The 24,055-nt window shown below is 32.9% G+C and overlaps 4 protein-coding genes across 11 annotated transcripts; 3 read left to right on the forward strand and 1 right to left on the reverse strand.

Annotated features, from left to right (window-relative positions):
* The first annotated feature begins 7,308 nt into the window (after positions 1-7,308).
* LOC129289066 (isocitrate dehydrogenase [NAD] catalytic subunit 5, mitochondrial) lies at positions 7,309-11,812 on the forward strand. 3 transcript variants are annotated; one of them, XM_054925896.1, is made up of 8 exons: positions 7,309-7,654; positions 9,195-9,515; positions 9,601-9,762; positions 9,857-9,931; positions 10,040-10,149; positions 10,222-10,294; positions 11,200-11,395; positions 11,482-11,812. In XM_054925896.1, exons 1-7 carry the CDS (start codon positions 7,496-7,498, stop codon positions 11,389-11,391), a joined length of 1,092 nt encoding a protein of 363 aa, XP_054781871.1. In that variant the 5' UTR covers positions 7,309-7,495; the 3' UTR covers positions 11,392-11,395; positions 11,482-11,812. The 3 variants fall into 3 exon arrangements, with proteins under 3 accessions (XP_054781871.1, XP_054781877.1, XP_054781865.1); XM_054925902.1 differs by having other exon boundaries at positions 11,541-11,812; XM_054925890.1 differs by having other exon boundaries at positions 7,310-7,654; positions 11,200-11,812.
* Positions 11,813-14,358: 2,546 nt separating this feature from the next.
* LOC129316126 (adenosine kinase 2-like) lies at positions 14,359-18,090 on the forward strand. Of its 6 annotated transcripts, none has more exons than XM_054960409.1 (13): positions 14,360-14,667; positions 14,960-15,019; positions 15,232-15,285; positions 15,543-15,797; positions 15,920-15,951; positions 16,027-16,128; positions 16,228-16,295; positions 16,448-16,524; positions 16,642-16,739; positions 16,815-16,885; positions 16,962-17,028; positions 17,113-17,296; positions 17,546-18,090. In XM_054960409.1, exons 4-13 carry the CDS (start codon positions 15,719-15,721, stop codon positions 17,686-17,688), a joined length of 921 nt encoding a protein of 306 aa, XP_054816384.1. In that variant the 5' UTR covers positions 14,360-14,667; positions 14,960-15,019; positions 15,232-15,285; positions 15,543-15,718; the 3' UTR covers positions 17,689-18,090. The 6 variants fall into 6 exon arrangements, with proteins under 6 accessions (XP_054816375.1, XP_054816384.1, XP_054816391.1 ...); XM_054960435.1 differs by having other exon boundaries at positions 14,361-14,667; positions 15,751-15,797; XM_054960400.1 differs by lacking the exon at positions 14,960-15,019 and having other exon boundaries at positions 14,359-14,667; positions 15,751-15,797.
* A 2,009-nt stretch (positions 18,091-20,099) lies between these two features.
* On the forward strand, positions 20,100-21,969 carry LOC129321769 (uncharacterized). Its single transcript, XM_054967664.1, is given in 2 exon segments — positions 20,100-21,343; positions 21,346-21,969. Coding segments are annotated over 2 exon segments (1,401 nt in total). The 5' UTR covers positions 20,100-20,295; the 3' UTR covers positions 21,699-21,969.
* A 1,486-nt stretch (positions 21,970-23,455) lies between these two features.
* Positions 23,456-24,055, reverse strand: LOC129321777 (indole-3-acetic acid-induced protein ARG7). Its single transcript, XM_054967675.1, has one exon. The coding sequence runs from the start codon at positions 24,004-24,006 to the stop codon at positions 23,635-23,637; it is 372 nt and encodes a 123-aa protein (XP_054823650.1). The 5' UTR covers positions 24,007-24,055; the 3' UTR covers positions 23,456-23,634.

Raw genomic sequence — 24,055 nt, forward strand, 5'->3', positions numbered from 1 at the left:
TTGTCGTAGAAACAAAAAAAAAAAACTATCATATTCTGCCCTTGTTTTTTAAAGAGAAAAATGAAAAAGAAATAATAGAGGTAATTTTCTCTGTGTCATTATCTGAAGATTGAAGAGGATGGGAGAAATAAAGATAACCAATAATAGATATTAAAGGAGAGAGAGAATGATAATACGTTACCTATTTCTATCATAACTGACATGAAGCGAACTTCACACCCCCCATTAGGTAAGTTGGCATAGCACATGTCACAATTAAAAGGTGTAAACAAGAAGTCATTAATTTTTAGCAATGCATGAGAAGGTTCCATAATTTACTAATAGGTTGTAAATTAGTCCCTAAATCAAATGCTCCAGAGTTATCAAAATGTTACCAACTACATGAAATTTATCCAAAGAATGAGTTTCCCTATCTCATAACTAGAAATTCGATCCACCATTGGAAATCGTCTGGAAGTTATAAATCTTATAAAATGCATATGCAATAGAGAGATTAAAAGGAGAGGTTTGGAACTATCGGAACTAAACGCGTAGGAAGAATAGAGGGCTGAACACAATGTCCTTATCTGAGTCTAAACAGAGAATGCGAAGAATGGTGAGAAAGAGCGACGTGCAATGCTAACAGATTTGGCGAACTACACAAGATAAACCCATGACCAGATCTGAAACTATACCTCTTCGGGTGGTTTGGCATGGTGTGTGTTGCGATTGTTGATGGAGAAGAAAAGGGCCGATTGTCCGAGGAGGAGGTTTGCATGATCTGATCATTCTCTTATCGGATTGTGCACGATTTTTCTTTAATGGTGGTTGAGTATACGGAAAGGAGAGAGATGACATGGGAGGAGAGAAGAAAAAGAAGTATAAAAATAAAAGAAGTGGGAAAACAAGGACAAAGAGAGTGCGGGAGTGCGGAGAAGAAAGGAAAAAGAAGAGGAGAGGGGGCACGATAGAGTGAGATAAAAAGTCAAGATCACTGAGAAGGCATACGAGGGAGAGAGGAAAAAAGGGAGGGGTCATGAAACAAAGAAATACTCCTTTCAAAATATAAATAATTTTTTAAAATGCATATACCAATAAATTTTTATTTTTATAAAAATATATATTATTTTTTATTTTATGTTTAGTCTCAATTATCAATACACTCTCTATAATAAGTAAGATACATTTACACAAATATCTAAATTAATAAATATAAAAGATAAAATAAAAAATTAATATATACTAAATTGTTTATGTTTTAAATTAAAATTAGTTGAGAGAAAATTTTATCTTTTAAAAAGAAAGAAATAAATGAAAAAAGGAAAGAAGGAAAAGGATAAACGAAAGAGAAAGATAAGTTTCTTTGTTAGAAGGAGTAATTTGACCAGAATATTTGGACCAAAAACTTTGCCAACATTGAGTTAAAGATGGCTTGTCAAAAAGAGCAAACACAGAGCCAGGTTGATGGAGCCGTTCCTGTTTATATAAACAGTGAAAATAGAGAAAAGTCTGATAAGAAATTTAAAAGGTGTGGCTTGAGATGTTTTTGTTTTGTAGGTATATCAATTGATATATTCTTTCCTATTTGATGACATGTACATTTTACAACTTAGCAATGGAAGAGCTCTTCACAATTATAAATACATTTTTTTATTTATCTCAAACAATCCATTTGTGAAATCATGATTCTCTCGTCTTTTGCAGGAAGTTAAATGATAGTCAATGCTACAATATATGATTTTGTGTTCAATGAACTCGGATAATGCTAAAACTTAGGGGGCAGTCGTTTTCTTTCAAAACAGTATCGGTAATCACCCATGAACATTTGATTTAACAGCTGTCTAAGAATTAAGCATCTAATTATATTATTAAAAAATAATTAAGTAGTAAATAAAGCTGCCACGGTTCCCTCACACAGGTCAAATCCCTTGGAATTTGTCAAATGTTAGTGCATCACATGCCACATGGATGTCACAGTAACATGATATGTATTCATATTTCAAAACACTAATTATTCTGGATAATTTGAATAAAAAATAAAATAAATGAAAGGGAATAAGACATCTCTGAGAATTATCTTGTAATACTTATGATTTTTTCTTTTGGTGGAGATTAGGAGTCAATTTTTTAAGGGTTAGAATATAAATTCATCCCGAACATTTTAGAAAAGATACAATAATATTTTAAAATATTTAAAGTCCGATATTACCCATCACTTTTTGAAACGCTAACAGTGTTAATTTGGTCAAATGGTTATAAATTGCCATGTAAAGTATATGGTCAGCCAATTTGATTTTTTAATCTTTTTATTTTCTTTAACTTTTTTCTGACTTTTCAGCAACACATGGCCCCTAACATCGTTACCTGCGTCTCTCCCATATGAGTGAAGCCAATCAAGCTGCAGACATAATTGGGGGAGAGAGGCAATAACTTCAACTCATGTTCCTCAAATTCTCCCCTTTTTTCCATATTAACAATTTTCTCTCGAACAAATTAATAATCATCATGTTTTAAGCTTTTCCAGACAAAATTGACAATATTCCTCTCAACAAATTAACAACAGATCAATTGGAAGCCAAGTGAAATTAGAAAAAGCCCGTATTAGATTTGAATGATGAGGGAGGAAAAAGAAACGACAGGTTGATGATGAGAGAAGGAGGACGAAGAAGCATAGATTGACATCGAGATGAAGAAGTGCAGGTTGATGAGGCGTAGATCTCGAATTTGATGATGTCTTTGCTACTGATTATTAGTTAGCTAATTTAATTTTTATGGTGTCTTTCTTGCTTTTATAAAAAATAATTTAATATTTAATTATTTTAAATTTTTATAATTTTCATGTATCATATTATTTGATAGTTTTGTCCCAACATGTTAGAAGAGTGTGTCATCAAAAGATGTAATTTAACTGACATGTAAACAAAGGGTGCGTTCTTGAGGCCCTTTATCACAGTTTTTTTAAATACAAGTACTTAAAAATAAATGAAATAAAGGAATAAAAATAGATAACTATGTGAGGCTTGCATGCTGAGAGGATACATGATATTATAATGGTAAAAAAAAATTATAACAAAATATAAGATGAAAAGGTGGTAAAAAAAAAAACGCTGGTGTGCTTTTAATATTGTTCTGCTAGAAATTAATACTCTATTGATTGTTGAAAAATTGCAGTGTTTTTTGATGAATTGGTGGCATGCCAAGAGTGCTGTGTCGAATTTGCTGAAGAAAAACATTTTTAGTTTTGTTAGACAAAATATTGAAGCATTTGAGATACTTTTGAATTGATTGGAACCGGCAATGCTGAAAAATTAGAAAAGTAATTGTGTAGAAACGTGTGTACGGTGTAGTAGAACGGCAGTGTCCCATAGCCCCATATTCAATTTTTTTAGGGCCACTAATTATGGTTTTTCTCATTTTTTGTTTTTTTCACTTTTGCCGTCTTGCCGAAGCCTGGCGTGCTTAAGCAAATCCTTCTCTACCTTTTTTTTTTTTTGCAAGAAAACCTCCGTGGATTTAAGTTAAAATGACTCCTCTTAGCTCAAATAACTTGGCTTTAGAGCGGGTAATTCAGACGAATCGAATTTATTTAGGTCGGATTCAATTAGGTCGAATTAAAAAATCTTACTCTTTCAAAAAGCCCTATAACCAACCCCAACCCTAACACACCCTCGGGTTTCGAGCTTATTCGGGCCGACTCGAATACCCGAAACTTTTTTAAAAATATTTTTTATTTTTAATCAATTTTAATTTTTAAATAATTTTATTAAACATAACATATTATTTTAACTTGAAAGGAATAAAAAAAATAATAACTTATTAACTTTATAGTTAAGTATTTAAGTAACTCTGTTACTGTTTTATTGTATTATGTGCCAATTTATTCATAATGTTTTCTTTACTTATAAATTAATATTTTATTTATTAAATATTGCCCTTATCATGATTATAAAAATATTTATATATTTTAATTGAATCATATTATTTTAATTATGATCAAGTTAATCTCAATTCAACTACAGTTAAATCACCAATTTAAATTTATTGTCTTAATTAGTTTAAAATTTTAAATAATTATTAGATAAACTGTACTTTTTATTTTTAGAAATATAAGAAAAAATAGTCATTATTATATTATATAAAATAAAATTATTTAATTATGGGTTAAAATACTATTTTTTAAAATTTTTTTGTAACCTTTTAATATTATTTAAGTCCTATATACAAAGAGTATTACTTTAATTCATTTTTAATTTTTAACTAAGTCTGACGTAGATGATAATTAAATAATTATTTAAAAATATTATTTTATTTATTATATTTGTTTAGTAGTAGAGTCAAGAATTCGTATATGCCCAAATTTATTTTAAAATTATTTTTAATTTAAAATTAAGTATCTTATTCTATAAAAATATAAAATATAATTTTTTGGACAAGAGAAATGGTGTATAAAAAATTGAGTCTTAAAATATAAAATTAATATTAAAATATATTTTAATTATTATTTTGATATATTTATTTGATTAAAAATAATAAAAATAGAAAATATAAATATTTTTTTTTAAAATAACTATAATAATACACTCAAATATATGGTATTTTAAAATAAATGATATAAAACTTGAAACCTAATGAATATTTATTATATTATATATCTTTTAAAATTTTATTTTTTTATTCAGATATTTGGGCCAAGCTCGAACCCGATCGGACTTGGCCTGAATTTTTTCAAATATGCCAAAATAATAAAAAATTATTTTTTTTTGGGCTCAGGCTTAAATTTTTGGGCGGGTTCAGGTTGGCCTGTCGGGCTTGGTCCAAATTACTGCCATCTACTTGACTTAAAGCAAAAATCATATTTAAAATCAAAAAATATATTTTAAAATATTATTTCACATCTACTGCTTAATATTTTTTTAAAAAATTACTCAAGGTAATCTTTTTAAAATAACTAATTTTTTTATTTTTTATTTTAAATGTTCAACAAACATAATAAAGAGGAGAAGTTATTCAGGTCTCACATAAGAAAATTATGACTTATATAATTCATTTACAACCAAACTAATGGATTGATACAAAATGAGTTATTGTAACACACCAAATTTTTTTTTTTTAAATAATTTAACTCAACCATAGTTGGGTTACAGCCACCCAACACATTTTTATATCAATAATTTCGATATAAATATTTTATAATTGGCTTCAACTTACACACTATAACATTTCAGATAAATTTTTACCTCCCACATGCCATTAGGCTAAATCACATTTGTCCATCCTTATACTCCCAACAAGTAAACTAAATCACATTTGTCCATCCTTATACTCCCAACAAGTAAAATAAGCAATTTAGTCAATTTTCAACACAAGCCAGTTATTTGGCCTTATAATCATGCCATTTTAACCAATCCAAAGTAAACCAAATATTAAAATTACAGTCATCCAAATTGTACCAAAAATAGAAATAGTTTGAAAGGCATGATTACATTTATATATTCATATAATTGACAATAAACAAAAAAAGTCCTAATATTGGCAATATAACACATTATAAATCATAAATTAAATACCCAAAAGAGACAGTGGATCTATACCACTAAGCCTCTGGGACTCCTCCACGTGTCACTCTTGGCTCTTCTCCTGAAAATTGTTAACCACATAATGAGACTCAAAAGTCCCAGTAACCAAAGCCAATTTATGATAGTGTATACAAACAGTTAAGTGTGTGCTTACTAAGTGAGAATTAAAAATAATATAATTCAACAAATATAAGAAATATTATAATAAACACAACAACCATCCTTATATCCCTCCATTAACCTCGAGCCGTAGCCCTCACTCGGTACTAAATTACCCGGCCAAAGGTAGATTAGCCGAGCCCTTACAACCACCTATTGAGCTCCAATAGGGGCGTACCACGTGGCACATAAATACAACAACCAATAGCAAGTCTCCCAACACCTCCCACAATAATTAAACAATTCATAATAATATTGCACAATTATACAATATTACAAATTCATAATTTTCTCAATAATCACCCAATTAACATGAAGTAACACTAATCCAAATTACTGTTACTTGCTTAAAGCAAAAACAATTTTAATCAAAAATATATATTTAAAATATTATTTCAATTACTAATATTTTTTAAAAAAATTACTAAGGTATCTTTTAAAAAACTAATTTTTTATTTTTTATTTTAATTTCAACAAACATAATAAAAAGGAAATTATATTCAGGTCTCACATAAAAAAAAATACTATATTTCATTACAACCAAAACTAATAATTGATAAACCAATTATCAATCTCCTTAGCTTAATTACATTAAATTTTATAGTAATTAATGTTATTGTGTTGGACTTTAACGTAATTTTCTATAATAAAACTCATAAAATAAATTTAAAAAAATAAATGAGTTTTTTTAAACAGTAAGCTGAAATAGTTAGAAGATTACCTTTATTTTTTATATTGTAATTATATAAATAAAAATTGTAATTTTTAAATTTACACGGCTTAAAGTAAATTTGAATAATCAATTTATAAAAATTATAAATTTTGAATATTTAAATTAAACTATCTAAATTAAATCTAAACTATGTACATTAGGGATGAGCAAACTTATTAAAAAAATTATAATTTTTATAAATATAGGATAAAAATAAATAGAATCATCTAACTGATATGTCTTAAAAAATAATTTAAATTTGAATCATCTTAATTAAATTTAGATAATCCAGATGAGTGACACTTGTGATGAAGTTAAAACCCTCACGAGGTTAAAATATTCTAGAAGCTTTGAAAATGATCCAGGACAATCAAGAAGGTATCAGAGTTTTTTGAAATATGCTGGTATGATCTCAAAAGATCTAAATATCTCTAGAATAGTATAAAAAGCACTTGAGGTATCTACATTATTCTAAGGATATCCTTCTCTTGTACATTCTAGAGTTCTCTTTGTAAATATCAAGAAATTTCTTGTAGATATTTTTAGAGATAGAATGTTTACCGTAGGATCGAATCAATCCCAACCGTCCATTAAGGAGGTGGGAATTTTCTAGAGAAAGGGGAAGACCTGTAAATATTCCCTCACCCCTTATTTGTAACAACTTAAGCAAAGCAGCTCTCAAAGTTTATTCACTCAGACTCTCTACTCCCTATTCGTGCATCTAATTGATCAAGTTAAGGTTGGTATGGCTTAAGAAAAGAAAAATTCTAAAGCCGTGTCGCACCGCTCTTATTCCGACGAGTACACGGAAGACGAACGCGATGTACGTGGGTTCTGTGTGTATACTCTATTATTGGGCCTGGCGGCCTGCGGTCGGGCTTCCAAAAAATTCGCCAAGAAGGCGTAATCATCGCACCCGGTCCCTAACACAGAAGAAAGAAAAGTACTGAGGAGGAGTGACTCATTGTGATCGGCTTGGCCTGGTGTTCCCTGCTTTATCACTTGGATTCTTGGAAGCTCCGAGTTTTCGGAAATAGTTTGGCATCTCCATCGGTGGTCGTTGTCAACGATGGCTTCTCAGCTTCTTAGACGAGTTCTTGGGAGGCGCTGTAGCCAGGTTTTCTCTTCGTCAAATCCCAGGGCTTTCTCTTCCGTTTCTACTCCGATCCGAGCCACTCTTTTCCCTGGCGACGGTATTGGTCCCGAAATCGCTGACTCCGTCAAACAGGTTTTTCTTCCCCTGCCACTATTTCTTACTTCGAATTCCGTGTTCTCTACCTTTGATTTGAATAATAGCTTTTCGCACTTTCTCTTTGATTACTGTACCGGAATCAATTATTAGGAGCTGCTCCCTGGTTGATCGGTATGCCTCTTACTCCAAATTATACGGAAGCCCGGGGTATAACTTGGCCTTAAATTCATTAATTCAATGTCGAGTCTTGTGATTATTTGCTAAACTGTCTATTCTCCATCGATGTTTCTGGTTTTTATCTTTTAAATTTATTTTAATGTAGGACTTTCAGATTTGTTGTTGCACACGTTTCTTAATCTTGTATTTCCGATTGGCTGGTTTTGTTTGCATCCGGGGTCCGGACAATTCTTTGAAGAGTATTCTCTGCACCAAAGAACGCTGTTATGTTCAAAATGGGCATCGTTTTTGTGCTTATTTGACAGACCCTCCCTCTGTTTTTACGGAAAATAGGTGGAGAGCTGGGAAATATTTTCGTAGGGGAAAAAAAATCTTAGAAAGTACTTTCAGGAAAAGAAAATCTCGAAGACAATATCTTAACATGAATCCAATTTTATGGAAAGCTCTTAATGTATTTTTTATTGTGTTCGCTTGAAAGGGAATCTCCCTTGTTGAGAAGTTTATAAGAATTAAACGAGGCACCATTTTGCAGTTGACTATTACACCATGCATTGGAAAATGTTTTTCAGCACTAAACAATGAATTTTTTTCTTTTGGGTAACTATTTTGTGCTCTGAACACTAGGAAATATAGGAAACCTTTTCCAGGAAGTCATTTGTCTGAGTTCCGCCTGAATCTCAAGGTCACCATGTGAGTGTAACTAGTTTGCACTTTGAAAATATTGTGAAACTATTGCCTTTTCAACCACAATGTTTTGCAAATGGGATATTTATAATCTGGTTCAAGTTAATATGATATGAGATGGATGATTCTTTTCATATTATGCTTGTAAATATATCAAAGCTAAGTTCTGAACAAGACTTGTCAAGTTTTTAGCATGGCCTGCATATACCATCTTTAAGCTATATAGTATGAGTATCCTTTGAATATCTGAATTTTAATATCAATATGGTGAAGTAAGAAATAAAGCTATTGATGCCAAGATAAGATATGGGATGAGGCAATAAGAATAACTGCTGCGGCCAGGATCAAGTTTTAGACTTCCAAACAGTTCTAGGGAATGCTTGTTTATGGATTATGATATCTATTTTGTGCTCTGGTAATTTGATTTTGGTTGTTGCTATAATTGAATGGCAAATTTGATTTATTTGGTTGTTGAAAGCTTGGTAAATGATAAAACATAATGGTGTTGTACAATCCATATAGCCGACCCCATTTAGTGAGATAAGGCTCATTGTTGTTGTTATTGTGGTTGCTGAAATTGATTAATAAAAGTTGTGGTTTTGTCTGCCTGGTCTCTCTTGCTCTGTATGTTTCTGCTGATGTATGTTGGTAAAACTTGATTCATTTAGTGAATTTAATGTATTGTTCTTTCAACAACTTTATTTGCAATGATCAGGTGTTTAGTGCAGCAGAAGTACCGATAGAATGGGAAGAGCACTATGTTGGGGATGCAATTGACCCTAGAACACAAAGTTTTTTAACATGGGAAAGCTTAGAATCAGTAAGGCGAAATAGGGTTGGTTTGAAAGGACCAATGGCCACCCCTATTGGAAAAGGTCATCGTTCATTAAACCTTACTCTTAGGAAAGAACTTAATTTGTATGCCAACGTCCGACCTTGCTGTAGTCTTCCTGGCTACAAAACTCGTTATGATAATGTAGACCTTATCACTATCCGTGAAAATACAGAAGGGGAGTACAGTGGACTTGAACATCAGGTAAGTTCTAGCAATTGATTTCACATTCTATCATTGAACTTATGACTGATATTAACTCTTTTCAACCTCCATCTCCTGTTGACAGGTTGTGAGAGGTGTAGTTGAAAGCCTCAAAATTATTACACGTCAAGCAAGTTTAAGAGTGGCTGAGTATGCTTTTCATTATGCCAAGACACATGGAAGAGAGAGGGTGTCTGCAATACACAAAGCTAACATTATGCAAAAAACTGATGGACTTTTCCTCAAGGTTCACGGATACATAAAATTGCATGTACAATCAATTGGCTCCAATTTTTCTTCCACAATTTTTTCCGTTAACTTGTATTTTGAATTGTTTTCAGTGTTGCCGTGAAGTTGCTGAGAAGTATCCTGAGATAACTTATGAGGAAGTTGTCATTGATAATTGTTGTATGATGGTATGGTGTCTCCCTATATGAATATTGGCAAATCAGATGTGTGATACAATTGCATTTTGGAATTGTTTTGTCAGAAAAGGAATAACACTTGCTCTTGCCCATTTACAGCTTGTGAAGAATCCAGCTTCATTTGATGTATTAGTGATGCCTAACCTCTATGGTGATATTATCAGTGACCTTTGTGCTGGTTTGGTTGGAGGATTGGGCTTAACACCAAGGTATTTTCATTTTTTGTTAAAAAATGTAGAATGTTATGAATACCATTTGATGCAATTTTGTAATGTCTGCAGCTGCAACATTGGTGAAGGCGGTATTGCGCTAGCTGAGGCTGTGCATGGTTCCGCTCCTGATATTGCTGGAAAGGTGAGCTGTTTCCAACCACTCCCTAATCTTCATCAATCTTCAATCTTTTCACCTTTTTTTTCTTTTGGAACAATCAATCTGCTCGCCTTTTTATTGTAGAGTTTGCATTTTTTGGGTGCTTTTCCCCCACTCGTGTTTGATTTGTGATGGCATTGGAGGAATTAATAGCCTAAGACACAGATCTTTGCCATCATCCAGATCAAGGGTGAAGTTATGCTTATAGGTTTTGTTTTTAACACTATTGTTTTGGTTGCTGATACTGAACATTTCCCTTTGGAATCTGAGGCCTAAAATCTTTTCACAAGTTTAGTTGTAATATAAAATACCTTTAAACTGACATAGAATGCATATATTTACAAAAATAATGTTAAGTAACTGGTGTCCCTGAAATGTGAAATGCGACCTGTGTGTGAAAGTTGAAAAGGAAGAGTTGCAGTTCTGTCAATATCAGAGGCATTAGTGGTCTACTGAAGACTTGGGGTAGTGGACATGACTTTCACAACTATGAAGTGAAATTTGGTGGTGGTGTTTTTTGAATGAGATCTTTTGAAACGTTTGTGATCTGTGTACTTCAATTTTCTGCTAGTATTGTATTCTGCTATGAAAAGTTTTGCTGCAGTAATAAACTATATGTGCTCGATTTATTAAAACATTTTTATTGAAGTTTTACGTTAATTGATATGGTCCTCCTCTTTCAAGATAGCTTTTCTTGTGTGCGTTGCTTAGATTGGCTGGCAGACTGAGGCTAGATAATGAAATTGAGGCAGAAATTAATGATCTTCCAAGAAGAAGCTTAGATTTTCTGATTTGTTGTCGTCGTATAGTTGTCAATTCATTTTCCCCTCAAATGCAGCCTGGGTCATAATGCCATTTTTCTAATTCATATCTTCTTTGGGTTTATGTAGAACTTGGCAAATCCAACTGCTTTGCTGCTGAGTGCTGTTACAATGTTGCGCCATCTTGAGTTCCATGACAAGGCGGAGCAGATTCAAAATGCCATACTCAACACAATTGCTGAAGGAAAATACCGAACTGCTGACCTTGGTGGCAGTTCATCAACAACTGACTTTACAAAAGCAATTTGTGATCATCTTTAAATTTGTGAGTTAACCAAAAAGGAAACTCATTCCCAATGTTTTTCCCCCAGCCAAGTTCTAATTTATTTACAAGTTTTTTCTGTTGAGAAGAGTAGGATTACATCAACTTAAATGAACAGCTCACCTGCTTATGTTACCTTGCCTCAAAGGATGAGGAATGGATGGGCAAACATGGCTTCAAATATTCGGGGCCAACGCAGTTGCATGGCATTAATGAGGGCGATGGGGTCTCTACTCTTAAAATGTAATCGCATGGATGGAAAACCTCGGCTATCCTTAATTGCTATTCTTTGTCAATAATGTTGCCAAATAAAAGCACCATATGATGTTATATTTCATCAAACTGAAGATTTGTTTTTTACAGTCATTTTAAACTTAATTTTGTGGTTATACTCCCACTAGAGGGTAATCTGGGATGTTAGCGCATTGTCCATTAATTTTCAATTTATTCTCTCTAATTTGTAATTTGCAATTTATTCTTGTTAGTGTTGTGCATATTAACTATGTAAATAAATTTCATCTTATAATTTAATAACTTGTACATCTTTAAAATAAACACAGTGAATTGTTGTATTTTAAAATTTTTTATTGGGTAAAAATCATATACACCCACTCTTTACAAATTTATGTAAATCAAATTTGTTCTTGAAGTTATTTTTTTATGAAAATAAGTTATTTTAATATCAGATTATTATTTTTATACATCTTGTTACTTTTATGTGCAGTAAAAATATAAATAACTTGTTTTATTTTGATATAAATTATTTTAAATTTTGTTACCACATACATATTACAAATATAAACAATATGTTGTTATTCCACAAATATTATTTTCACCTACATTAAATTAAAATTTAACCAATAGTTCGTTTTATTTTATAATTTTTTATTCTATTCATATTAAATATAGGTTAAAAGAATAAATTGACATTTAAATTTTAAGTTAAGAAATTTTTTGAACTCCAAACTTATTTTTAGTGTAATTTTTTTTTTAAATTTTGAAGACAATGTAATTTATATTTTATCATTAATAAAAGTTAATTTTAAATGTTAATTGATCATAAAATGACAAAAAAAAGAGAGAGATTTCAAAAATTTTAAAATAGGTAAATAATTTTTTGTAATCTTTTGGATTTTTTATGCAATTTTTAATGTTTATTTTATCATTTTTTTAATCAATTAATAATTAAAATTAACTTTTATTAATCATAAATGTCAAATTGCACCATTTAAAAAAAAATTTGCTCATAAAAAATTAAAAGAAACATTATATTAAAAATAAATTTAAAATTTCAAACGATCTTAAACCTATAGTTCAATGTTAAGTTGTCATTTTATCCCTTAAAAAATAAATAATAATTTATTTTACTCTAGAATTTTTTTTCCCACTCAAATTAAAATATGATTAAAATTTAGATAACAATATATCAGGCACAAATATATGAATTATTTATGAGAGTCAAATATTTCATTCAGTAAATTGTTGGGGTAAGTTCATTTTAAATTTTTATCTTGTGTATATTAATAAGTTAAATGCCATATTTCATTTCATAATTTATTACCTCATATACCTCATGTATAGTAATTATTTTAATAATAATTTTTTTATGTTGTATGCTTGTATGCACGTTAAAAATATAAAAATTTATTTTTTATATAAATATAAAACAATTTATTACCTTGTACATATTAAAAATGCAAAAACAAATCATTGAATTATAAAATTTGTTATTTTTTGTAATTAAAATTCTTAACATCTATCTTTCTACTATTCATATAAATTTACTTTTTGTTATTTCATTAAGAGTTACCCATTAACCTTTTTTATTGTTTAATAATTATTAAAATATTATTTATTTGCACACTATACTATTATACTTCTTTTCTACTTTCTCTATCCAAAATTATAAGATAATCGGGACAAGATGATACATATAAAAAATTAATAATAACACTTTACAAATTAATTTTTAAAACAAAGATATAAATTTTTAAAAATTCTCTTCATTTAATATAACTTTAAATCTATACAGTTACAATACTACAATCATTTCAATTCTATTTTCATTTGAACATAATATTATAAAAGCATTTTTAATGAAACTTTGTCTTTTATCAAATTATCTTATATTTTAGAACAATAAAATATTTTTAAAATTATGTTATAATTTGATATGGAAGAATATACTTTTGTCCATCAATTTCTTTTTTTTCATTCCCTCTGTTATTTAACCATAATAAATGGGGAAAAAAAAATTTGGACCCTGCTGTCACCTTCAAAAAAAAAAGGAGATCAAACAGTGACTGTCAATATATTTTACGACCTCTGTTTAAAAATATAAAATATTTTTAATTGAATCTTACTTTTTATAAAGGAGTTATCTACTTTTAAATTAACCTTATTTTTTTATATTAACTCCTATTAAATACCCTACAATAAACATAAAGTTATTATCAATAGAGATATTTAAAAAAAGTAATAATTATGCCTTAAAAATTTAAAAATATTTTATATTTTTTAATATTTAATTTTTTAAAAAATATTTTATATTTTTTAACGAAGGGAATACATAGAGTATGGAGGAAAGTGATGCTATCATACAAGCACTCACCCGCGTTATCCTTTCTGAATGAATAGCAACTCTACTCGTCCTTCAGTCTGGAATAAATGGTGGGTCCTCTACGCGGCTAATGTTAAAACAATCTCTGTATCACTGTGAAGATAGAAAAAGTACAATAAGTTTCAGAAATTTAGCACTCATCCATAATCTCTACTGTTAATATGAAGATATTATGAACGAATATTTTTAAAAGCGTTATTTTAGTCATGAAAATGAAAATGTTGAAATTGAAGGTATGTCTCATTCACGTTGTTACTTTTTGTTGAATTTTTTTTTTTTTAGGAACGAGATTTTTGTTGATTTTTAAAATATATAGGCCGCAGAGTTTACCCATCTCGGGCGCTTGGGAGTGTATATGCTTGATTTGATTTCTATCCACCCGCTAATGGGAATGGCGAGTTGGTAGGAGTGTTGATGTTTGACTTCCCAAAAGGAGAATGGCAGATGCATGTGAATCTTCTGATGGATACGAAATTGATTAAATAAAAAGGTTGTGAATGAGTGGATGGCTCCAAATTCCGCCAAGTCGCGCCTGCAGCTTTTGCTTGTCTCTACCCTCCCATCATCCACCAATGGCGTCCCAAGGCATTCTTCTGGGAATGGGCAATCCCCTCCTTGACATCTCATCCGTCGTCGACCCCGAGTTCTTGCAAAAGTAAGCACGTTTAGTCCCCCCTCTCTTTTCTTCGCCTCTCATGCTCTGCGTAATTTCCTTCCTTTAATTTTCTCTGGCAACGTTATTTGTTTTAACTATCAAATAGTTCTGCAATCTGAGTTAATCTAATCCTACGTGTCTCTTTGAGCTTCATTTCACACTTACCCACTTCGTGCTCTTGAATCCTTAAATTTGAGAAGGCCTCCCATGGTTATTTCGTCTATAAAAAAACAGTTCAGAGTCTCATCATGTTATGTTAGTTTGCTCACAAGAGATTTCTGGTGAATGTTAGTTTGGCCTTGCACAAAATATCAAGTTGACAGAATTTGTTGGTTCTTGCGCTAACAGTCAGGTATTTCACTATTTCTGGATTTGCGCTTCATAAATTTATGGATGGCTAATATCCGACGATCAGTTCTATTCCAAACTTTGTTCTATCGTGTGTGTACGAGGTCTCCGGTTATCTGATTTGTCAAAAATTCATGATTGATTCGTATTTGATAATCAATGTCAAGGATCACTTCTCACTTTTCTAGACGATTTGACCTGGCTTTTTTGTGACAGATACGACCTCAAGTTGAACGACGCAATCCCTGCAGACGAAAAGCATCAGCCTATGTAAGAAATCTCACTCGATGCCTACGCTACGGTTGTTCACAAATTCACGTTCTTACTGATATCGTTCATTGTCTAGCTTATGTTTGGCATTAGTTACTGTTGGAACCGTCACCCTTCAATAACATGTTTGCCTTGTTATCGTTATGCATATTGATTAACATAAATTACTAACAAGTCTGTTCGCAAATCAACAAAGTGAATTTGTTTTAGCTTAATGAGCTTGTGGTTAATTTTCTCATTGCGTCATTCTGTGAAAGTTAAAGCATGTTACCCGTTTGCCAAGCAAAAGAAGAATATAGTGCGGGACTTGTGTATGACCTACTGGGAATAGATCCTCGGAACAGTTGGTTCCCAACAGAATCTGGGCTCTACATTTTCTTTATCACCTTGGAATCATTTGTGTTGACAAAAGATAATTTAACTGAGATGAACTATGGACCAATCTTTCGCACATGATCATCTCAGGTACGAAGAAATGGCCACAAAACATAACGTGGAGTACATAGCTGGAGGTAATACATTTGGTCTAACATTGGAATTGAGAAAATTGATTTACTCGTCATGTCATAAGCATTCTTCGAAGCAAAATTCTAAGTACACATTGTTGAATTTTCAAAAAATTTCTTATTTGCAGGTTCTACTCAGAATTCAATTAGGGTTGCACAGGTATGCACTTAAACTTTTATGATTCATAATAGAATCTAGAATCTTGATCAAAGTTATTTTCTATTTGTCTTGCAGTGGATGCTTCAAACACCAGGTTTAACAACTTATATTGGTTGCATTGGAAATGATAAATTTGGCCACGAGATGACGAAGTACTCAAAAGATGCTGGCGTAAATGTAGGTTTTATCTAGTCTCGTACTTTCTTTGTAATATGTTTCTCTGACGCGGACCCTGGAATCCTATTTTTTAAAATTGCCTTATTCATTCAAAATTAGGTACAATATTATATAGATGAAACCACGCCCACTGGAACTTGTGCTGTTTGCGTAGTTGGTGGTGAAAGGTCTGACATTAATCTGATCTTTCCCTTATCTCCTTAAATACTTATTCTTATTGTTGTTTTCCTAGAACTTATATCTCCGGCTTCAAGACAATTGGATCAGTCCGGATATTTTTTACCTTTTCTTAGTGATCTTCACTTGGATTTAAATTTAGGTCTCTTGTTGCCAATTTAGCGGCTGCAAACTGCTACAAGTCTGAACATTTGAAGAGACCGGAAATTTGGGCTTTGGGTACCTTGTTTGTCCATGCTGTGTCTCTCCATGTTTTTTTTTTTTTTTACCTTCCTCTCATCTCCAAGTAATTCCCGGTGACTAACAGCTGATATGATGCAATCTTTTCTTTAATAGTTGAGAAGGCCAAGTATTTCTATATTGCTGGCTTCTTCCTCACTGTCTCCCCAGATTCCATCCAGTTAGTTGCTGAACATGCAGCAGCAAATAACAAGGTATGATAAGATGAAATCGGCCATGCCTTCTTACTAGCTGTTTCTGATGTTTTTCTATTTTGTTTCTGTATGCAGGTCTTCATGATGAACCTCTCTGCCTCGTTTATTTGTGAGTTCTTCAAGGATGCACTGGATAAAGTTTTGCCGTAAGGAACTTTCTCATTCGAGTTCATGTGAATAAAATTTAGATACTGATATAAGGGATGGCCTTTCTGGATTCAGGTATATGGACTTCGTTTTTGGAAACGAGACTGAGGCAAGGTCATTTTCTAAAGTGCATGGCTGGGGGGTAAATATGACTTGCTATTGCTAGCAGATCTCTGCTTTCGCGGGCTTTAGATATTGACTTGTCAGGTCTCTTTATATCGACTAGATTGATAATGTGGAGGAGATAGCTCTGAAGATTTCCCAGTTGCCGAAGGCATCAGGAACACACAAAAGGATCACTGTGATCACACAAGGAGCAGATCCTGTGTGTGTTGCTGAGGATGGGATGGTGAAAAAGTTCCCTGTGATACCATTACCTACAGAGAAACTTGTTGATACAAACGGAGCAGGTACCTGTCCAATTGCTTAGGAGTTACAATGGAGCATAAAGTTTGCGTCTACAATTTTGTGCATAAACTGTTTATTATGAGGGAAAAAAAAAAAACAAAGCAAAAGAAATATCAGTTCAATCCTGCCAAGGCATGACTATCTGTCAAGTATCTTCCTTTTGTCATGGTTCAGAGTGGATCGAGGAGACCATACATCCAACCAAAATGGGAAAATTAAGGTAATATATAACATTGTTGTTTTGTTGGCAGGAGATGCATTTGTTGGAGGATTCCTTTCACAATTTGTTCAGGAGAAGGCCATAGAAGAATGTATCAGAGCTGGATGTTACGCAGCAAGTGTTATCATGCAAAGTTGTGGGTGTAAATTCCCAGAGAAGCCTGATTTTAACTGAATAATCCTTACTCCCCATTCTGCGAAGGCTCTGATTGTCGACCACTGAGAAGCCACTGCTGTATTTTAATTTATAGTTGCATTCGTAGTCATGGAATTAAAGGGCTATCATTAGCATGGCTCTTGCCTCTTGGGGTTGAGATTTTTGAGCCGTTGGCCAGGGAATATAGTTGCAGAGAGTAGCTGATGTAATGTAAGGTAGTCCAGGGAAGAAGATTGGAGTAGGTGAGATGATATCAAACAAGGGAAAGAATTGTAATGTCACATGACTGCAATAATTTTCAGCGAGAGATTTGGACCTCCCAGCTGGTAGCGTGGACCCTTCTGACTAGCATTTAGTTGGATGTTTGGTCATCCTTTCTCGGACTTGACATTATCTAACAGGATCTTCTTTTGTTTTTTTTTTTTTTTTTAAAGCTTGTTCTAAAATCTAAACTTCTTATTTTTCTTATCAATCATCAACTTTAACTGCAAATCAGGTTATATAATCCCCCCCCCCGGGCAACAAAGAGTGTAATTACTTGACACCATCTAGATCTCATCCTAAGGTGATATAAGAATTATTTTAATTATGTCAGTCTTTTTCCTGGCAGAATTAACCATGTTAGGGAGCACATTCTATGCTCATATAAAAAAAATATATATCATGGCATTATCTCCTGAGGTTTCTAATACAGATTGTAATACTCTAAATTTTAATTTTTTTACTTATTAAATTATATATAAAAGGAGAGACAATTTGATATTTCATGATGATAAAACGGTAAAATTTTAAATTTTTTATGATTTATTTTAAAAAAAATTAAAACTCTGCAATTTTAATTTTTTAAAATTCCTAAAGAATACATAATTTCGTCATTTCAACCCGTGTTACATCAAAATGGCTCTCAATTGTTTTAGATTATATTGATAAAAAGAAATAAAAAAATTTAAAAGTCAAAGCATTTAAAAAATTATTAGAGTAGAGTATTAGAGGTCCAAGTCCATCTCTCTGTTTTTTTGTTAGCACATCCTTTACTTTTGGTGAAAATAAAACTATGCCAACATTTTGTAGTCTTTTTCGATGGAATGAGGAGAGGCTTAATACAGAATTACATGGGCGCGCGATACGGGTGAGTTGCAAATTTATGCAAAATAAAATAAATGTCTATAAACTCTTTTTTGTGAAAAATGTATTTTAACTTTATTAGAATATCATTAGAGCTAGTAGGACCCAAAATAAATATCTATTGTTTGGCATTAAATTATTATTCATTGAAATATGACAGAAATTTCTCAAGAGATTAATCTTATAATTGTCAGTCATAAGATATCTTGAATTATAAGAAAAAATATGATAGGAATATATAGTGGCATGATACATATAAGATAATGCAATTCTGAATTAAATCATATACTTTCCCTCTCATATTACAGTTTTTGTTGAAAAATTTAATGTCAAGAGTATGGGAAAAGAATCAAAGATTAAAAGGAGAAACATGACCTCGATTTAAGTCTTCGTTCGTACGAATTTGTTTGATATAAAAACAAAAAAATGAGAAGTTAGATGAAAATAAGGAAAAAAAGATAATAAAATTATTTTAAAAGATATAAATAATAATTTAATTAAAATATTATAATTTTTTTAAAATCTCTAAGAATTTTTCTATCGATACTAAAATCATATAAATTATTAAATTACTCTTGTTGAAAATAAATAATTCATAAATTTTATTTAAATATTCATAATTTTTTTTTATATTTGCAATAATATAACAGCAATTCGTAACTTCGTATGTTAAATTTCTTATTTGTTATTATATTATTGCGAATATAAAAAAAATTATGAATATTTAAAAGGTGTGAATAATTTATTTTCAACAAAGATAATTTAATAATTTATATAAATTTATTTTTATTATTAATAAATTTATATAAATTATGTATTTTGAGATTTAGAGATCTAAATTCATTAATGAATTTATCATTCTTGAAATCTCTAAATTATGACATTTTAGGAAAATTTAACCATAAATTTATTAAAAATTTTAAAAAAATTATGATATTTTGAAAGATTAAATTATTATTTATATATTTTAAAAAAATTATTATCATTTTTTTATGAAAAATAACACCCTCATCCTGATAAAAATAAAAATTAATTCACAATTACAATAAAAATATATTATTAAATACTATTACTTAAAAGATCTCCGTCACATATACGTACACTCGTTAATAGCCTTTTTTCCCCCCAGGCAACCGAGAGAAAGTACGGTGCTGAAATATCTTCAGGGGATTGGCCCACAAAGATTTTTTTACAAAATGGGAGCTCCGGAGGTATGACGCGATAGCCCGATAATTTGTGGAATAATTCGGTTTCCAGTTTCCAGTTTCCAGTTTCAACCCGCTTAATGAATCACAAATCTTATCCCGAACCGTCCAACAATATCGCCCCGCGCGTCCATTTCACGATATGCTTCAACGCGTGAAGACCTCCTTCTCTTACCTGGAAGTTCACAGCTGCAAAGCCACATAGCTTTCTCCACCGACGAAAACCGCGAATCGAAAAAAGCACCTCGACCCAACATCCGCGATTTCGAAGGCAGCAGACAATCGCAGAACCGCCATGAACCATCATCCTCGGTTGCAGAACCTGCGATCGACTGCCCAACTCCTCAGAGAAGCTGCCTCTTCTTTCTCTTCCAATATCGTCACCTTTCTTTTACTTTCTCTTCTCATCTTATCCTTCCGTACCGTCGTTGAGAACGGCACTGCCCATGTCACCTCTTTCATTGACCGCGATCCCTCCCTCAAAGCCCTCCTTTCTCGCCTTGAACTCGCCGGCAACACCGACTCCCGCCGCTTCCGATCTCCCGACGATCCTTCGTCTGCCGCCTTTCGCCGCCATCGCCGTCGCCCTTTTCTTCATCTCACTCGTGTCGGAACTCTAGACGATGACTTCTTTTCCAGCGACGATGACGATGGTCGCTCCTTATTCGGGCCCAACAAGAAAGCGTCTGTCAATGGCAGTTTTGTGGTTTTTGGCTCGTTTAACTTGAAATCAGGGTTCTCGGATCTTGTTATCGATAATGGAATTAGGGTTTCGGAAGTGGTTCGCTCTGGAATCACCTTCAAAGAAGAAGGTTTATCATTTGCTGATGATAAAGATATCGATAACGACAAAGAAGCTGAAAATGAAAAGGTTGAATTGGGAACTGGTCAGGAAGTAGATAGAGCTGTCGATTTGCAGTTCTTTATAAAGGGATTAGAAATTGGTCGTCGTGATGCTGCGGCGCTGTTTTTTCTTGTGAGTTTTCTGTCTGCAGCTTACGGGTGGGTGATTTTAGTTTTTCTTGTTACATATTCATGGGTTTTGGGCATCGTTTTCATTGCTGTTGTTAACGATCTATTGGGGAGGTTTGGTTCGATTGCTGGTATGATTTGGGATGGTACCAGATTGGGACTCAAGAGGCTTTCGGGGTTCATTCTGATGAGGTGGGCCGTTAGGGACGCCTTGACTCAGCTTCTTGGACTCTGGTACTTCGGTGAAATCGAAGATCAGTATTCTTTTTTCAAGCTGTTTGTTAGATTGAAATTGATGCCATTCTCAGTTATGTCTCCGTGGATTAGAGGGTTTGAGAATGAGATTTCCGGGTTCTTGTTTACTTGGTTTCTACTGATACGTTTGTGGCATTCATATTTTCTGTAGATGCCTGGGTTTCTATAGTGGACTCTAGGAGGAGTGGGAGAGAAATTGTGAAGGAAGGTTGTTATTTGATATCTACAATGTTGAACCAAGCTATACAAATTAAATGCTTGGAAGCTATATGTTGTGGATCATTTGTGAGATGGGTTTTAGCCCGAGCTTGTGGAAGATCTTTTGCCAAGATGTTTCAGGCAACGATGGAGGTATACTTCATGGTTGCTTGGCTGATGTTTTACTTTGCGGCCAGGTGTAAGGATGCCAGTCTACAGGGTAGGAGGTTTGGGCAGAGAGAGTTGGAAGGCTTGCTTGAAGGTCATAGATGATACGTGGTGGTGACTGGATCACGATTTTTCTTGCTGGCTTTAACTGCACTTAATTTGCTGCGATGTTTCGCTGGTTAATGTTTCTTGCTTTTGCAGCTTTGTCGATCATCATTGCCAGTATGTAATTTTGTCACCAGCAATGTAGTTTATGTACTTTACAAGGAGGCCAACATACTGGCTGTGTATATTCTGAACGAGAATACATCATGTGTATATTATTCATGCAATGATTTAATTGGTTCAACCAATTCTTGTTGGTGATGATTGTAAATCATGCTTTTTGAAATGAGAGAATGTAATTCTCAATATCAATGTGGCAAGGAGTTATGTTATAACTGCCACTGTAGCCTCATCCTCACAGGACTGTTTGGTGTTATGTTCTATGTTAATTGGGACAAGTTATGGCAAATGTGGATTTAGTCTGCAGCCGCTAGAATGGGAAAAAGCACATTAATCTGCATGTGTTGTGGGTTACGCATTTTCGTTCAAAAATATGGACTGCGGAGCTGGTTCAGACTAAATGACATTTGTTATACATGATCACTTCCCTGCTGCCTAGATTGATTTGCCTTCCAGACAGACTTATTTTGCATTGGCGGGAGTCCGGAGTGAGTAATGCAAGGTTTTGGCTGAAAGAAAACATTTAGGCCGATTTTATGTTTGTTGATGAGCAATACGTTTGATTCCCCGAGTCTAATCTTCACTGGTCAGAGATGACATCTATTTCTTTTCTTCAGATTACTAATTTTGGAAAAATGGTTGATTTGACGGCGGCTTGGCTCTCTAATTCGTTATTCTTTTTCTAGGGCTGAGGAAAGTTTATCGCTTTGCTTGTATGTCGTCTCAAAGCGTTCTGGTCTTCTGGAGGAGTTCGGTGACCACTGATCAAGATGCAAATAATCTGTTTACGGATGAATCTATCACAATCAAATCTAAACTGAATGTTAGTTGAGTACTTGAGTTTGACTACGGTTAAATAGCCTTCAAAAGCATAATCAAATTAAACATAAATCTAACCAACAGCTTTAATTCTAGTGAGAAGGGTGATAACTTATAAGTGCATAAATATTAGTTCTTAGATTTAAGTCTCTGTAAATGGAGAAAAATATTGGAGGTTATCTTCTGGGCTACAAAATTAATCCAATCTACTTCAGTAGTTTTAGATATCATTTGGTAATTGAAATACTATGATGTCGGATTATTTCTAGCTCCCTTCAAAGTCAAGTGACGATCCTCTACCTATGGATTCAAGGATACAAAAAATTGTACGCCCTGTCATCGGCTTTTTTGCTCTCTGTAGTGTCGTCGTCTGGAATACACTCAAGACTCCTCAACTGCCATATGCTCCTTCCGATGTTGTAGGAACTCCCAACATTTCATCTCCGGATGGAGTGTTCTGTTGATCTGGCGAGATCAGAAGTTATTCAAATTATTCCGTGTTTCTACACTTGATGTTAACCAAAAGGCCGTGAAAGGTAATTTTTTTTCATTCTTTCTTCCCCAACAGTCACCGCCGATCTGGACTTGCATGTAAACTTCTCTCATAGATCTATTGCTGCCCTGGCCTCTGCCACGGGAACAGTATATTTTAATTGCATATTTGACTGGTTCAATTTTTTGGACAAACGCAATATTTATCATATCGATCTTAAGCACGTCAAAGTGCGTCAAGCCAATGATATATTTCGTCATTAATATGCCAATGCGAACGTTTTTAGTGCTACTTCAGTATCTATTTGTTGGCTCTAAAGAACTGGTTTCTTTGGTCATCAATGTGCAACCCTTCTGTATATATAGATCTTATTCTGATTTACACAAGTGAGCTAAATCACACTTGTGCCTACATCTACTCACAACATATTATGGCTACATATGACAGATCAGCATACTTGTTAGGAAGAAAATGGCCGTAATTAATATCTCGACGTCTGATTTCTCAAAAACAAAGACACGCTTCTTTGTTCTTCGGAGAGCTAGCACAGCGAAGGACACTGAGGAAAAGATGCTCGTCGCAGGGAATGCAAAGTTTTGAATATGAAACAAAATCGTACTCTTCCCGAGCTTGATCCAGCAATGCTTTGAAGAGTGGGTGGCTGAGTAACGTGACCTTAATTACAAATCTCTTGAAATTCTCCCCTACATAGACAACAAGGTGCCCCTTTGGGACATCACTAGGGATTGATCTTCTTTCATGCACGGACGACCATAAAGCCCATTTACAGCAACACTCACAGGCACAACAAGGTATGACTCGACTCTTCATTTTCTTCCACTTGTTAAGGCACACTCTCAGAAACTCTCTCTTCATAGTTATTGGGTGTGTGCCGTGAGAGAAGAGATAGGGGGAGATAGGGGGA

Source organism: Prosopis cineraria, unplaced genomic scaffold, assembly GCF_029017545.1.
Source record: "Prosopis cineraria cultivar Desert tree isolate PC_DT_omini unplaced genomic scaffold, ASM2901754v1 PC1, whole genome shotgun sequence".
NCBI classification, from domain to species: Eukaryota; Viridiplantae; Streptophyta; class Magnoliopsida; order Fabales; family Fabaceae; genus Prosopis; species Prosopis cineraria.

Coding starts and splice junctions, on each gene's coding strand:
- LOC129289066 (XM_054925896.1), top strand. CDS start 7,496: ATGGCTTCTCAGCTTCTTAGACGAGTTCTTGGGAGGCGCTGTAGCCAG. Junction 9,763..9,856: donor CTGATGGACTTTTCCTCAAG/GTTCACGGATAC, acceptor AATTGTTTTCAG/TGTTGCCGTGAAGTTGCTGA. Junction 10,295..11,199: donor CTCCTGATATTGCTGGAAAG/GTGAGCTGTTTC, acceptor GGGTTTATGTAG/AACTTGGCAAATCCAACTGC.
- LOC129316126 (XM_054960400.1), top strand. CDS start 14,510: ATGAGTGGATGGCTCCAAATTCCGCCAAGTCGCGCCTGCAGCTTTTGC. Junction 16,296..16,447: donor TGCGTAGTTGGTGGTGAAAG/GTCTGACATTAA, acceptor ATTTAAATTTAG/GTCTCTTGTTGCCAATTTAG. Junction 17,297..17,545: donor TGTTGATACAAACGGAGCAG/GTACCTGTCCAA, acceptor TTTTGTTGGCAG/GAGATGCATTTGTTGGAGGA.
- LOC129321777 (XM_054967675.1), bottom strand. CDS start 24,006: ATGAAGAGAGAGTTTCTGAGAGTGTGCCTTAACAAGTGGAAGAAAATG.